The sequence below is a fragment of the Callithrix jacchus genome, chromosome 6 (genome assembly GCF_049354715.1).
Source record: "Callithrix jacchus isolate 240 chromosome 6, calJac240_pri, whole genome shotgun sequence".
NCBI lineage: Eukaryota > Metazoa > Chordata > Mammalia > Primates > Cebidae > Callithrix > Callithrix jacchus.
In genome coordinates this window covers 58,657,866-58,674,877 of record NC_133507.1, presented here as the reverse complement: position 1 = coordinate 58,674,877, position 17,012 = coordinate 58,657,866, and the positions used below count along the sequence as shown (strand labels likewise).

At 41.7% G+C, this 17,012-nt stretch overlaps 1 protein-coding gene across 1 annotated transcript in view; it reads left to right on the top strand.

The window, feature by feature from the left end:
- The window catches only part of GAD1 (glutamate decarboxylase 1), a 43,973-nt gene extending 28,712 nt beyond the window's left edge, over positions 1–15,261 (top strand). Inside the window, exons 11-17 of the mRNA XM_008998729.5 lie at positions 1,192–1,308; positions 2,799–2,863; positions 6,304–6,382; positions 7,756–7,905; positions 10,865–10,972; positions 12,591–12,680; positions 13,822–15,261. Of these exons, the coding sequence (XP_008996977.1) occupies positions 1,192–1,308; positions 2,799–2,863; positions 6,304–6,382; positions 7,756–7,905; positions 10,865–10,972; positions 12,591–12,680; positions 13,822–13,995 (783 nt within the window). The 3' untranslated portion in view covers positions 13,996–15,261. The remainder of the gene's footprint in view (positions 1–1,191; positions 1,309–2,798; positions 2,864–6,303; positions 6,383–7,755; positions 7,906–10,864; positions 10,973–12,590; positions 12,681–13,821) is intronic.
- The last annotated feature ends 1,751 nt before the right edge of the window (positions 15,262–17,012 follow it).

The following is a 17,012-nucleotide window of genomic DNA, read 5'->3' as shown; positions in this document are numbered from 1 at the left end:
ATGGCCCATGGTGCTTGGTGAATCCAGCCTCAACAAACTCTATTAAACAAAAAAAAATCTCATAGAATAGATGTATCCACAAGTCACTGCCAGGAAGCTGTCAGGCCATTTACCAACACATGGTTGTTTTGGTTACATTCTTGTACCTCCTTCTCTTATTGTAGTTGTTTGCTTGGGTCTTGGCACAGGAGTTGGATCTGAGGAAGGAGCAGAGGTAGAGCGGAGCTTCAAAAAAGACTTAGAGGCCGGGTGCTGTGGCTCACACCTGTAATCCCAGCACTTTGGGAGGCTGAGGCCGGAGGATCCCTTGAGCCCAGGAATTTAAAACCAGCCTGGCAACATAGGGTGACCCACATCTGTACAAAAATGTTTTTAAAATAGCCAAGTATGGTGGTGCATACCTGTAGTCCCAGCTACTTAGAAAGGTGAGGTGGGAAGATTGCTTGAGTTGGGGAGTTAGAAGCTGAAGTGAGCCATGATCATGCCAATGCACTCCAGCCTAGGTGACAGAGCAAGACCCTGTCTCAGAAAAAAAGAAAAGCTTAAGACTCACAGATTTCCCCAAACTTGTCTTATATCTATTACTCTACTCCTTCATTTATTTTTTGTTTATGTCAACATTTCACCATGTCCACTGTTAGTGAGTGTATCAGCTTTCACAATATATAGACCTGTTTTAAATAATCAAACCCCACAATGTTTCAGTATAATTATTATATCAATTCACTTAAAACAACACAGCCCCTTAAAAGAATAATGCCCATGTGATATTCAGAACTACCTGGCCAGCATTCCAAACACTTATTATTACTCTTTTTGCCATATAATTTATTGCTATCAAACATATTATATATTTTGCTTATTTAATTTAGCTTATTACCTGTCACTTGCTGCTAAAATGTAAATTCCACAATGACAGAATTCTTCATCTATTGTGCTCACTGCTGAGTCCCAGCATATACAGCAGGGCCTGGCACATAAAAGGCACTAAAAAAAAATTGGTTGAATAAATGAATGAGTGAGTGAGTGAAGGAGCCAACAAAACACTACTAGACATAGTATCTGGTAACACTCAAGCTTTGCCAATTACTCTTAGAGATAAATGCTACGCAATTCTTCTGCTTCCTGTGGAAATCAGCAAATGAGAAAGGTCAAAAACACTAATCAGCCTGTATCTGTCTTTCCTTGTAGGGATATGTTCCCTTTTATGTCAATGCAACTGCTGGCACGACTGTTTATGGAGCTTTTGATCCAATACAAGAGATTGCAGATATATGTGAGAAATACAACCTTTGGCTGCATGTCGATGTAAGTGCTATAAATCAGAGAGGCCCAGTCCATGTGGGGGGTGGTGGAAGCAGCTCTTTTTTATGATTTGCCTCAAGCTTCTTCCCATGCCCCAGCCAGCCCCTCTCTCCATACCACATTAGTTCCAGTTCTTGTCTGGACCCTAGCCAGCCATTCACAGTCAGTACACACCACAAACCTGGAACATCCTCTGGGACTCATCCAGTTCCTTACTAGTCAATTGATGTCTTCTGTGGTTCATCCTAGAATATGGTCTCATCACCTTCCCAGGTAGCTTTGTTGGGACAAAGGGCTACAGACTAAAATATAACTGATTTCAGAGGGAAAAAATAGAAGATACAATATACAGAGAAAGGCCATGAATGTGAACCCTCAGCTACCTGCCTTCAGTCCAGCCATCTATGACACTTCTCTTAAAAAGTACATACCTGGCTGGGTGCGGTGGCTCACACCTGTAATCCTAACACTTTGGGAGGCTGAGGCAGGTGGATCACCTGAGGTCAAGAATTTGAGACCAGCCTGGCCAACATGGTGAAACCCTGTCTCTACTAAAAATACAAAAATTAGCCAGGTAGGGTGGTAGGTGCCTATTATCCCAGCTACTTGGGAGGCTGAGGCAGGAGAAATGCTTGAACCTGGGAGACAGAGGTTGCAGTGAGCCGAGATCATGCCACTTCACTCCAGCCTGGGTGAAACAGCAAAACACTGTCTCAAGAAAAAAAAAATGCATAGCTGCTACATTTAGGAAAAATAAGGCAGTGTATGGAAAGCATCATCAACTAAGAGATTTAGTCCCAAATTTTCCCAGGAACACAAAAGATGCATTTTCACGTGTGACTGGGTGTATTTTTTTTTCTGTCTCTCTGCCCATTTTCTTAGGGATTTAACTTCTCATAATTGGCCAATAGTCGAATCTGCCTTGCTACTGAACTAATGACTAACAAAGGCTGTGTCACGTGGCATCCCAAGCTATTCAGTAAACATGCATTGTGGTACCCACAAAAATGTCTTGTTGTTGTATAAGCTGTTGTGAGACCTCCAAACCCAGCAGGAACTGCTGCTTTTTGAGTGTTTCAGGAGCTGTTAAAATTCTACTCTGGAAAGAACCAGACAGCAGGCCTCAATTTTGGGGGGCAGCTTCCAGAGCTACCCGGAGGGGGAACTCACCATGTAGCTCTGGCTTCCCACAGCATGTCGGGCTATTGGGCCATTGGACCTTTCAGTCTTGGCAGAACAGGCATCACAGGCTCAGACCTGGCCTACCTGTATCACTCGTGCAGCTACTCTCCAGAGGAACTTTGAAAAAGAAATGACAAACAATGAAGAATCACAACTGGTTAAACAATCAATGTGGGCTCAACTTTTCAGAGAAACTTATGTTTTTCACTTTAGACTTTCTTGCTCACATTTTACTAGAAGTGAGGAGTGACTAGTTTTAGATTCTTAAATGTCACTGCTCCCCCTCTCCTCACCTCTCCCTCTCCCCACAGGCTGCCTGGGGAGGTGGGCTGCTCATGTCCAGGAAGCACCGCCATAAACTCAATGGCATAGAAAGGTAAGAGTCAGAGCTCGCCAGGCCTCCTTCCATCCAGCACATCAAACAGACTATACTCTGAGGTCAGCCTGCACCGCCCTGCCCTGATTTCCAGCATCCGATTTCGGTCTAAGTTCACTTTAGTTCAGCAGGCATTTGTTGAACATTTATTGGATGATTGGTAACAAATGTGACTACTTGTATCCCCCGTTAAATGAATCCTGAAGGAGTTCACCATTTAGAAAAAGAGAAAGACAGGCCCGGTGTGGTGGCTCACACCTGTGATCCCAACACTTTAGGAGGCTGAGGTAAGAGGATCACTTGAGCTTAAGAGTTTGAGATCAGCCTGGGCAACATAGTGAGACCCTGTCTCTAATAACAATCAATCAATCAGTGAGAAGGACAAGTAAACAAGTAGTTAGAACACAATGTGATAAGTGTAACAGGAGACAATTGCAGGTGCCCAGGTAGGAGACGAGAGAGACTAACCAGTGAGGGAAACTGGAGGCCATCGGAGTTTGCCAAGGGCACAGGAAGGGCCACTGGTTCACGTTCCTCTTCTTCCTCATTAAGCTTACTTGCAGAAAGGGCAGGACACTCAGCTCCTAACTTATTTTCTTTTTCACCATGTAAGTTCAGTGGATATTCTAGGCCAAATATGATTTTGACCTGACTCCTAAGTGCTGAGCCATTACAAAGACACATTGATTCATTGATTCATTCAGCATATATTTACTGAGCACCTATCATGAGCCAGGTAGGAGTGGATGTGAATATTCAGTTACCTGTCTTCCATCCAGCCACCTATGGTGCTTTTCTAAAAATATGCATATCCAACAAATGCAGGAAAAATAAGGCAGTATATGAAAGGTGTTATCAACTAAGAGATTTGCCCTCCTGAAGTTTACACTCCAGTGGGCTAGATGTTCATAACAAATATTTAATCTGTCTCATAGTAAAGAAAAATAAAACAGGGTTAGGTAACAGTGAGTGATAAGGCATGCTGTTTCAGACAGGGTAGTCAGAGGCCTTTCTGAGGAGGTGACATGTCAGCAGATACTGAGATAAAGGGAGATAGGAAGCAAGGATATGAGGAAGAGTATTCTGGGCAGCGGGAGTGGCAAGTGCCAAGGCCCTGAGGCAGGACAGTTCTTGGCAAGTGGGAGGATCATCAGAGAGGCCAGTGGGGCTGGAGCAAGGTGGGAGAGGTAGGAGCAGACTAAGGAGGGAGAGGCGAACAGGGAGGAGGCAGCGGGAGAGCACACCCATGGCTTCTCTCGTAACCAGGACTCTGGCTTTTGTTACCTCTACTGTGCCTCCCCAAAGTTCTGACACAGTTTTGAAAGACCAGTGTCAACATGGGTGAGATCAGCTCTGTGAAGTGGACAACCCCGTAACTTGCAGAATAATGTAAGAAATCTCAGCTGGGCGCAGTGGCACATGCCTGTAATCCCAGCACTTTGGGAGGCCAAGAAGGGCAGATCACTTAAGGTCAGGAGTTCAAGACCAGCCTAGCCAACATGGTGAAACCTGTCTCTACTAAAAATACAAAAATTAGCCAGGTGCGGTGGTGTACACCTGTAATCCTAGCTACTTAGGAGACTGAGGCAGGAGAATCACTTGAACCTGGGAGGCAGAGGTTTCAGTGAACTGAGATCACACCACTGCACTCCAGACAGGATGACAGAACAAGACTCTGTCAGAGAGAAAGAGAGGAGACAGAGAAAGAGAGGAGAGAGAGAGAGAGAGGGAGAGAGAGAGAGAGAGAGAGAGACGAATCTGGATGAGCCAAGCCAACTTAACTTTAGATTTCTCAATGTTAATTTTCTGTCTTTGAGTCTAAGAAAACTTGAAACATTTCATAAAAGACGTTTTTTCCTAACATTTTAAATCATATAAGGCTTCTAAAGGAAATTGAATTTATATTATGTCTTATTACTTTCCCTTTGTAGCAGCAAAGAATCATTTACCTCAAACGTTTAGGATATGCAGAAAAACCATTTAAGACATTTTATGAGACCTAAATATAATTTTTTAATGACTTGGTAAATTATAGCAATGAGAAATTTGATTAAATTCACTATCTTTTAAATATGGCCGGACACTGATGCTTTTTAGTGAGCTAAGCACTTAGTTAACTTTCCTTGGAATTTTTCACAGGTCTCTTTCACAAAAGTTTTATCATACACTGAAGGGAAAGGGTCTTCAGACCTTCCTCTCTTCTCCTTGAAGCACAGTGCACATGTGCATTAAATTATTTTCTTAGGTTCTTTAACTAAAAGACCTAATGAGGATGAAGAGGTTGAAAATTCACAGCAAGGGTTTAGTGCTAGGGAGAGCAGAGGTAGAATGATTCTGAGCCAGCCAATTGCTCTATCTGGGGGAAATGATCCTTCACAGATATTAAAATGCAGTGCCTAGCTATTGGCCAGGCCTTTCGGAAGGAGTCTGCAAACCAATGAAGCAGGTTACTCAGGTTTTAATCATCATGTTAGACTTAGTTGTTTCTGTAATGCCCTAGCTAGTGTGCTCCTTAACCATCTAATTGTGTCTGACAGAATGATGCGGTTGCTAGGAGACCATGCTTGTTAAGCTATCATTGCAGCCCAAACTGGCACAATCTTGCTCATTTAGCATTTAAATAATGCTGCTAGGTAGTCAGAGTCTAGACTAGTCCAGTCGAGCCTTGCTTTTAGGTACCACTCTTGATACTGTCCCTTAAGTGGATAGGTCAGTGTCACCAGCCTATAAATGAGAAGAAAAAGGCAGAAAGAAGCCACTGATCTCCTAAAGAGAAGCAGTCTAGTAGAGTGGTTACGAACAATGGCTGTGCAGTTAGAATCCTTGGACTTGAATCTTGGCTCCAACACTTCCCAACTCAGTGTCCTTGGGTAATATATTTAACCTTTTTACGTGTTAGTTTCCCCATCTAAAATAGAGGTAATAATAGTACCTACATCATAGGGTTGTGGTGGGAATTATGTGTGCCAGGCACTCTTGTAAGCATTTGATATTTATAAAGCCATTTTTTCCTTTATTTAATTCTGTGAGGTACACACTCCCCACTTAACAGATGGGGAAACTGAGGCACAGAATATGCCCAAGTTAACAAATGCCCGAGCCGGGACTCAGACTTAGACAGTTTGGCTCCAAAGCCTGAGTTCTTAACCATGATACCATATTGATATAATACCTGAAAGCTCTCAAAACAATAGGACATATAATAAGTTATTCACAAATGTTATCTATTGTTAATAGCAGTCATTTCTAAGATACAGTCAGCAATACAATACTCCAAGTCTACCTGCAAAACCTTTGTTTACTACTTGATTAGTCAATTCAGGAGAATAGGCATGGGTAATATTTACTGACTTGAGTTGGGATGGGGGTGTTTTCTTCAAGAGAAAAGTTTTCTCTTTCTGACTCTGGCACATTCTCAAAGTCTCATGCGCTTCTTTCAGGGCCAACTCAGTCACCTGGAACCCTCATAAGATGATGGGCGTGCTGTTGCAGTGCTCTGCCATTCTCGTCAAGGAGAAGGTCTGTATTCCCTTCAAAGCTATGCTGGGGCCTGCACGTTATTTAGAAGGCAGGAAAAGAGACGCACACGGGATCTCTTTGCAGTACTTGTTGGCTGGCTCATGAGATTGACAGCCCCATTGAAAGCCTGCTGCTGCTGTCCTTTCCTGCCCTTGCAACTAACCTGGTTTCTTCTTTTGGCTCTTGCTGTCTATTCTGCTTCTTCCTTGATCAGTACTCAGGGTCTGTCAGCAACTGAACCTTAAAGGAATTATTTAATTGAGTATTCATGTTTGCACAATTAGGTGAGGCATCCAATCAGTTTTGTCCTCAGTAAGGACAAAATCCACTCACTGGAGCATGCTCGGAGTTCTTAGCATGAATGTGTGGGTCCCAAGACAAATAAATGAGAGGAAACAACAACTCTAAATATCAACTTGGGGCCACAAGAAATGTCGCCCCCAAAGCTGCTGTAAATGGTTGAGCCTCGGCCAGGCACGGTGGCTCACGCCTGTAATCCCAGCACTTTGGGAGGCTGAGGTGGGCGAATCACAAGGTCAAGAGATCGAGACCATCCTGGCCAACATGGTGAAACCCTGTCTCTACTAAAAATACAAAAAAATTAGCCGGGCGTGGTGGTGCGTGCCTGTGGTCCCAGCTGCTCGGGAGTCTGAGGCAAGAGAATCGCTTGAAGCCAGGAAACAGAAGTTGCAGTGAGTCAAGATCGCGCCACTGCACTCCAGCCTAGTGATAGAGTGAGACTCCGTCTCAAGAAAAAAAAAAAAAGAATGGTTAAGCCTCATATTCTCTTCTTCACACCCCTACTAATAGGACCCTGCCCTCCAAGGCATTGTTGCTGTATTAAAACTTCCGTTCACAGAAGCATTCCAAAAAGTCTGTCTCCAGCCTGTAGGAGCCAGACCCGCACAGCCTCTTTACTCCACTCCTACGTGGAGTCCATGCAACTTCATAGGAGGCCCTGGAAAGGGTGGAAGGCTTTTGCCAGAGCGCTTTTGGAGAGAAAAATTCTTCACAGCATGAAACTGTCCCACCCACTGAGGAAGTTTCTGTCTCTAACCTCAGCCACTGAATGCCACAGCACTTCCCAATCTTGAAACAATCCGAAACACCCACACACATTTCCCCTTAGAGGGATTACATCTGAGACAGGAAGATCATTTTCTAATCAGAGAGTCAGAGACAAAGGGATGGCAGTTTTTCCAAGGGTGATTGTAGAGAAGAACATCAGAACTAGTGTAAGGCCTCATAAAGACAGCAGAAAAAAGATTGCATATGACCTCAAGCCCCTCCTTCCATCCAGCCCCGTTTTAAAACCAGCTGTAAATGTATCTGACATGTAAATGCAGATGCACTCATCTTGATTTCCATGATAGGGTATACTCCAAGGATGCAACCAGATGTGTGCAGGATATCTCTTCCAGCCAGACAAGCAGTATGATGTCTCCTATGACACTGGGGACAAAGCAATTCAGTGTGGCCGCCACGTGGATATCTTCAAGTTCTGGCTGATGTGGAAAGCAAAGGTATGAAGGGAATAATTCAGGAAATAGAGCAGAAACTTAATTTGCACAGACTGGCTGGCAAAAGGGAGGTGAAGATATATCACAGATAATTCACTATAAGTGGAATCAATACCTAGATAATTGAATTAACTGTGTTTTCTTTGTGAATGAAATTACTTTATTCCTTGCGTCAAATTCTCTCTCCTTTCATTCAGTCTCCTCAATTTGAACTATCATGAAGTCTTCTTATAACGTTCTCATAATGACTAAAAATTATGCCAAGATAAGGATTTCCACAGCAATCCTTGGGGATGCTGGAATTATTTAATGCAGGCATAGAGAAATAAAAAAATTAAATTACTGCATTATTCTGAGTAGAACCTTGAATTATTTCATGGGCTGTGTATGACAGTTTTAAATGCTACTTCAATAATGCCTTTCCCATTGTTTGTGCTTAATACACTATTCTGGGAAATGTGTACTTTATTGTGAAAAATCCTACTGTTAGACAGTAGCATGCTGTGTCTGCATTCATCAGCCTTTTGGGTTTCATTTCCGTACCTAAGGAAAAAAGCTAACTATTGGAATTTCCCCCAAAATATGAGTGACGGAGAGGATTGCCATTTGACTATTTGTTTCTAAAGTATTTATGTGAAATCAAGTAAAAGGAGTTTTGATTTCATACTTTTATATTGCATACCTTGTTTTTGTTTATTGTAAATTAATTTTAATTATTTCTATGTTTAAGGTTGGGTCTAATTAATACTCAAACAACAAGATTTTCCTGCAAAATATCTAGTCAAATATTTATTCTGTAGGAAATATTTGGTAGATTATTAATTTTCTTCTCAATAAGTCTTTTGTTTGTTTGTTGTTTGTTTATTTGGGGTTTTTTGAGATAGTTTTGTTCTTGTTGCCCAGGCTGGAGTACAGTGGTACAATCTTGGTGCCCTGTAACCTCTGTCTCCTGGATTCAAGCAATTCTCCTGCCTCGGCCTCCCAAGTAGCTGGAATTACAGGTGTGTGCCACAATGCCCGGCTCATTTTATATTTTTAGTAGAGATGGGGCTTCACCATGTTGGCCAGGCTGGACTTGAACTCCTGACCTCAAGTGATCCACCTGCCTCGACCTCCCAAAGTGCTGGGATTATAGGCGTGAGCCACCACACCAGCTATTTTAATATAGAAATAGTCTGAATTGATTTCTATTACAAAGTAATCCTAGGTATTTTAAACATATAAATAGCCATAGACCGGGCACGGTGGCTTACACATGTAATCCCAGCACTTTGACCAAAGCTGGTGGATCATTTGAGCTCAGGAGTTCAAGACCAGTCTGGGCAATAAAGTGAGACCCCATCTCTACAAAAAATACAAAAGGTAGTCAGGTGTGATGGTGTGTTTGTGGTCCCAGCTACTTGGGAGGCTGAGATGGGAGGATCACTGGAGCCCAAGGGACAGAGGTTGCGTAAGCCGAGATCATGCCACCGCACTCCAGCCTGGGCCACAGAGACCCCATCTCAAAAATAAATAAATAAATAAAAGCCATAAACGACGACAACAAAAAAGGAGTCCTGTTATTTTGAAATATAATGACTGCACAGCCTGTTTCAGTAATCTGTGTCTCCTTTTTTGTTTCTAACAATAACCTCTTGAACCATCTGCTGGAGGTTTTGATCATAGCTATTGATTGCTGAAATGGGACCCCAGTGCAGGCTTCATTCCTAAATGGACTTACTAGGGTGTACAGTTGGTGGTGACACTACCTGGGGAGGCTGACGCTTGGTTAGTGCTGGACTTCGCTCAGGCCCATTAGCAATCCACAGGCAGCCTTGTGCATCTGCTCTCCTTGTTAACACCGACCCACTCAACAACCTTCACTGCTGTTATTAATCAGCCATGCTGGCTTTTGAAACTCATGTTCAACCAGTTTGTCAGTAGTTGGAACTATTGCAATCTCAGGGCATCCACTGATACCAGTGGCTTCCCCATCTGCCTGTGGGCCTGTCACCTAAAAGGCATAACACTGTTATGTGGAAGGTAGCCTGCCTGACAGGGCATGGGACATGTTTCACAAGGACTTACTGCTGGGGAAGATGAGTTCTACAGCAGTATCTTTTGAAGCTTCTATGATGAAGAACCTGTTATTTGTTGTTGTTGTTATTGTTGTTGTTTTTGAGAGGGAGTCTCGCACTGTCACCCAGGCTGTAGTGCAGCGGCACAATCTCAGCTCACTGCAATCTCTGCCCCCCAGGTTCAAGCAATTCTCCTGCCTCAGCCTCCTGAGTAGCTGGGACTACAGGCATGCACCACCATGCCCAGCTAATTTTTGTGTGTGTTTTTTTTAGTAGAGATGGGGTTTCACCATGGTGGCCAGTATGGTCTCAATCTCCTGACCTCATGATCCACCCGCCTCAGCGTCCCAAAGTACTGGGATTACAGGCGTGAGCCACCACACCCAGCCTTTGTTGTTTTTAAACCTATCATGGACCAATACCCTAAAGATGAATGGCTAGAAACATGAAATTTAAAAACATACAAAGAGCAAGCCACTATTTTTTATTAGAGCCGATAGACATAAAATCCCTCTGTCCAATTGCTATAAAAGTTTCCTATGCTTAATCTCAACTTCTACACTCATTTGATTGCAGACAATCAATGAATTACAGGTTTTGGATTGGCCTCAGTTCGTAGATGACACTTTGAGCAGTACCATCCTAAAGCAAACCAGAATCAGGTATAGGTCCAGTTGAGAATAATTACCCAGAGACTGGAGTGCCTTTGAAAGAGGAAGCAGGCATACACCGTTTATTTTATGCACAGCTGTGAAAAAGATGTATATATTTGATTAGACTGTTCTTCCTAACCATCTCCAAAAATACTTTTTTATATATGTCCCACAGACAGGAACAGCATAGCCTTCCCAAATGCTCATCACTGGGAAATGCAACCGCAAACATGACTTTTCTCTTTAAAACAGGGCACAGTGGGATTTGAAAACCAGATCAACAAATGCCTGGAACTGGCTGAATACCTCTACGCCAAGATTAAAAACAGAGAAGAATTTGAGATGGTTTTCGATGGCGAGGTAGGTAATCACCATGGACCAGGTACCTAGTATTTCCAGAAAAACTGTTGAGGGAAACTCCTGAAGCCGGATTTTCCCATATTGTCAGAAACTGCTTCAAAATTTTTATTCTTATGCACCCTTAATTCCTCTCTTTAATTGCTTCCATGTCTGTGAACTTTTCTCCTGGTAGCACAGGGATGATGTTTTTCTTGATGTCTTTTAAAACCATGTTGCTCTTGGCCAGCTTTTGGCAGTCGAGAGAGGTCTTTCCTTGACAGGTCTGAATCCTTCTTCATTCTTGAGTTTGTTTTGTGTTGAACCTTTATGATAAAGTGTTTTTCAGGCTGGGCATGGTGGCTCATACCTGTAATCCCAGCACCTTGGGAGGCCAAGGCAGGAGGAGTTCAAGACCAGCCTGGGCAACATAGCAAAGCCCTGTCTCTATAAGAAAAAAATATATATAATTTATAAAAACAAAATTTTTTAAATGATAAAGTGTTTTTTATTTCCAAGAAGCTTATAGGATGAGTATATTCTTACCTCCCAAGACTTGTTCTAACATAAGCTTCTACTTAACATAGATTCATAATGAGGAGAGCAAGATAAAATTGTCTCTGCCCTGAGTTCATGTACATACTGCACACAGTAAAGTATTTGTCACTGTTCACTGAGTACTCACTGTGTGCCAGGCCTCCTACTAGGACCTGGATTCTAGAGTAGTGAACAAAACAGATTCTTTCTCTGACCCAATAGCGCTCACAGTTGAATAAAGAAAGATAGAATAGCAGCCAGTGTTGAATAAAAGAATACCCACTTGTAAGCCAGTGTAACATAACACTGCCTACAGTCCACATTATTCTATTTATCAGGCAACCTAAACTACTAGGAACACACGTGAATCACCAAATGAACAAAAAGGAGCCCCGGGCAGTTTAAAATCAATGACACCACTCTGATCATTTGCACACTACTTTAAACACTCTTAATAGCAGATTAAAAACAACAAATGTGATGTCTCAAACCAATTAGAGGCAGGCACAGTAATGGCAAACAGCAACCAGGGAGAAAACTTTAAAACTATAGCAAGAATACACAGAACTCGAAAGGCACAGGAATCTTTAGAGGAGGGACACTAAATAGTCTGAGGCATCTCAGTAGGCCTTGCCTTATGCTGTAGAACCAGTCTTAATGTTTATTATGATAGTCCTGAGTCATCCAGAAAAGATTCAATATCAATATAATAAACTCAATAAAATATTTAGCATCAATAAACTATGTTTCAAGTATCTTCTATATGTGGGCCATTTCTACAAAACGACAAGATGAACAGATGGATACCTTCTTTTAAAAATTGCCCAAACGCGATTATTTGTAACATTTCAATGTTTAAAGTTAGTAACTTTAGTTACCTAGAAAATTGGTTGTAGGGAACAGCTCTCTTGCCAGATATGATTGGATAAATGAACCATTGTTCTCTCTGGTGTGGAAGTAACATTGCCTTTGAGATGAACATTCAACCTCTTTCTTTGGTCTAAGAAGATGTATCTTCCACTGAGGATGTATATGGATTTGGGAACAGCTTTCTTTCAAGTTATCATAATTTTCTTTGTTTGCTTGTCTGTTAAAATCTCTGCAGCCTGAGCACACAAACGTCTGTTTTTGGTATATTCCACAAAGCCTCCGGGGTGTGCCAGATAGCCCTGAACGACGGGAAAAGCTACACAAGGTATGGACTCGCTTTTTGTCTCATCTAATTGTCTGCAGTTTCTCTGGCTGGTCAGGACATCCTCATTCCAATGTGCCTTTTTAGTGGGGGAAATACAAAAAAAATAAAGCCATGGGGTAGGTTTCTAGTGATGGGGTGGTGGGGAGCTATCTTGTTATGTTCTTCATAAGCCTGCATTGCCCCCTTACTGTGGCATTTTACTGTCAGTAAGACAAGGATGCATCTTGTCTCCTTGTCCTTGGTTGATGTTCTTCATTGAAGGAGCCCTATGCAGGGTAATAGAATAATGTATATATTCCTAGGGACATTCTAGATTAATGTATATATTCCTAGGGACTTCTAGATTAAACTGTGTTTGTTACAATAACCTTTAAATTCAAGCCCACTGTTACGCTGATTCATTCTAGTTGTTGATTTGTATACCCAGTTTATATCTTATCCAGGGTTCTTAAGATTATATTTAATTTATATAACATTTCATTCATCCAACCATTAAACAAATATTTGTTAAACACAGTCTATGTGCCAGGCAGTATCCTGGGCTCTGGGTTATACAAAACCCTTAATTTGTGCTGTAGTCTATAAGAGTTTTTTGCTTTCATCTTCATTTTTTATTTCACTATCAGTGTTCCATCACTGGCTTTCAAAATTCAGTTGCACAGTACTTTCTGAGGGAACTCATGACCAGGTAGTCATTTGATATTAGTCCCTGAAGATTCCTAGATATGAAATATTTCTGTGCTTTTATGTCGGTGTAAACACAATTGCAAAATGCAAGTTGGGTTGAATTGTTAAAAAGAGAGGGGGTTGGGCCAGGCATGGTGGCTCACACCTGTAAGAGTTTGAGACCAGTCTGGCCAACATAGTAAAACCCCATCTCTATTAAAAATACAAAAAATTAGCTGGGTGTGGTGGTATGCGCCTGTAATCCCAGCTACTAGGGAGGCTGAGGCAGGAGAATTTCATGGACCCTGCAGGCGGAGGTTGCAGCAAGCCAAGTTTGTGCCATTGCACTGCAGCCCAGGCAACAGTATGAGACTCTGCCTCAAAAAAAAAAAAAAAAAAAAAAAAAAAGAGAGAGAGAAGAGAGGGGGTTAATATCAATCTTGAGGTGTTTTTTTTTTGTGTTTTCCGTCACAAGGTGGCTCCAAAAATCAAAGCCCTGATGATGGAGTCAGGCACGACCATGGTTGGCTACCAGCCCCAGGGGGACAAGGCCAACTTCTTCCGGATGGTCATCTCCAATCCAGCCGCTACCCAGTCTGACATTGACTTCCTCATTGAGGAGATAGAAAGACTGGGCCAGGATCTGTAGTCACCCTTCTCAGAACACGAGTTGAGGGGAATGCCTTTTCCCTCTGGCTCTCCAGAACAAACCTCTATACGTTGCTGAAACACATAGGCCATTTCATTGAAGGAAAACATAATATCTTGACGAATACTCTTAAAACCTTACTTAAAGCTTCTTTGTCATAGTTAGTAGGAAATAGTGTTCTTTTTAAAAAGTTGCACATTAGGAACAGAGTATATTTGTACAGTTATACATACCTCTCTATATATATACATGTATAGTGAGTGTGGTTTAGTAATAGATCACAGCATGTTTCCCGCTCCACGAGAAGTCACTTTACCTTCAGCAGTTACCGAGGAGCTAAATGTGCTGCCAACCAGCTTGTCCAACAACTACAGGAAAGCTGTTTTTCAAAATGCCATGTCCTAGAGGCCAAGGGAAATGCTTTTGGTGAGAATCGACCTCACTGTCAGCATTTCTCCACCTGAAGTGTTGATGGATGAGAAAAAACACCACCAGATGACAAGTTACACCCTCCCCCATTAGTATCCTGTTAGGGGAAAATAGTAGCAGAGTCATTGTTACAGGTATACCATGGCTGTATTTTTAGAGATTAATTCGTGTAGATTGTGTGTGTTACCGTTGTCTGACCTTGATGGTGGGAGGGGGAGACTATGTGTCATGATTTCAATGATTGTTTAATTGTAGGTCAATGAAATATTTGCTTATTTATATTCAGAGATTTACCATGTTAAAGAGACGTCTTGTATTTTCTTCCCATTTGTAATGTATCTTATTTATATATTAATGATGTAAGTTCTGAAAACTGTTTATGGTATTTTCGTGCATTTGTGAGCCAAAGAAAAAGATTAAAATTAGTGAGACTTGTATTTATATTAGAGTGCCCTTAAAATAATGATTTAAGCATTTTACTGTCTGTAAAAGAATTCTAAGATTGTACATAGAGTCATATATATGGAAATCCTGTTACTAAAATAGCATCTGCTCTTCTCTTACCCTCTCTGTCTGGCTGTACGTCTGGTGTTCTCAATGCTTTTCTAGTAACTGTTGAATAATAACTAGATCTCCTGTAATTTTGTAGTAGTTCATGACCAATCCCTGTGACTCGCTTAGCTAAGGCAACATTTCCGAAGACCTTCCGAAGATCTCAGATAAAGTGACTAGGCTCACAACTGTTTCTGAAGAAGAGAAATTCACACTGTGCGTTTTAGAGTATGCAAGAAGAACATAAATAAATAAAAATATTCTCCATGGAGAATTTGAACCAAATTTTCTCTGGTTTGTGTTTCATACAGAAATGTTTGTAGTTATAGTTACTGGAGTTGCCCATAGCCCATTCACTTTCTACTGGCTGACTTTAGTGATGCTGTCAGTACCCTGATTAATCTGAAGAAGACTTGATCTGCCGTCACAGGCTCTGAAGCTCCTCATCTATAAAATCATCATGGGCTGGGCATGGTGGTGCATGCCTGTAATCCTAGTTTTTTGGGAGGCCAAGTCAGACAGATCACTTGAGCTCAGGAGTTTCAGACCACCCTGGCTAACATGGCAAAACCCTTTCTCTACAAAAAATTAGCCAAGTGTGGTAATGCACACCTGTGGTCCCAGCTACTTGGGAACCTGAGGTGTGAGGATCACTTGAGACCAGGAGATCGAGGCTGCTGTGAGCTGAAATTGCACCACTGTACTCCAGCCTGGTTGACAGAGTGAGACCCTGTCTCAATCTCAATCAATCAATAAATCAAATCATTATGATTATAATTAAATAAAATGTTCAGTTCAAGCCTTAAGAAGGAAGCCATCCCTGTTTCTCCTTTTCCTACTTGCATCTTGGAGTGACATTCATTCAGTCATTCAACAAACATTTCCTTCCTCTATATCAGGCACTGTTACAGGCACTGAGGTTACAGTGGTGTGCATGGCAGACAAATATTCCTTCTAGTGGGCATCTTACATCTCTTGGTGTCTGTGGTAATTGAATGCCTCTAAGACCACAGAAGCATACCTTCCTGCTGCTTTATGCTTGTAGAGTGGTCCCAATTCACTTCCTAGGGAAATATATTTTGGTGCTGAATCATTAGGATATGGGACCCATTTTCTACAATGTTCTATTCAATTATATTAATACAATCTCATTCATTTGGAATACAAGAAGCTCCCTATTTAGCACAGGTAGGGATTAGAGATGAATCCTTTGTAATTAGCACACTGATTGCATGTAACCATTGTATTAAACAAATGACTCCATAGGGAGTGATCATAAAGCCACTTATTTTTCCTCCACTATTTCTTTAAAACACCTCTGTAGGCTGATTTTTTCAATACCTCTATTTGAATTTAGGCCAATCTCATAGCTTTTCTGGCCTCTCAGGTGCATGAACAGTCTCATTTTTGCAACTGAAGGTCCAGCTTGATGTAATAAGCAAAGCTTCAAATTTTATATGATACAGAGTTGCTTCCCACATCCCCACGTCTGGCATCACTTCAGCTGCAAGCCTACAGTGGCAGGGAGAATAAGGCTGATTGTTGGTGAGGTCACCTTTTTTCTTCGTCTTTCAGCTCATCTGCCTAGCTCCTGTGCTTCCCCATTCAGGGTCAGGCCTAGGGGGAGAAAGGGTTAAAGTGAGTAAGGTAAAATTGTACATGGCTGTTAAATTATCTTTGGGCATCAGAGTCCCTGGAACATGAGTTTTGTTTTTTGAGTTTTTTTGAGAAATTTTCTGAATAAATGAGGATTTTTTTTAAATTAAGGTAAAATTTAGATATAATAAAATTCTTTGTAGTGTACTGTGTACAGTTTTCTGTGGATTTTGAAAAGTCCATTCAGTCATGTATTAATAACTATCACCATGATCAAGGTCTTGAACAGTTCTGTCACCCCAATGAATTTCCCATCCCCCTTTGTACTGAACACCTCTCCTAACCCCCAGCCCTTGGCAACTTCTGCTTTATTTTCTGTCCCTAGAATTTTGCCTTTCCCACCATGTAAATGGAATCATGTAATATGTAGTCTTTTTTAG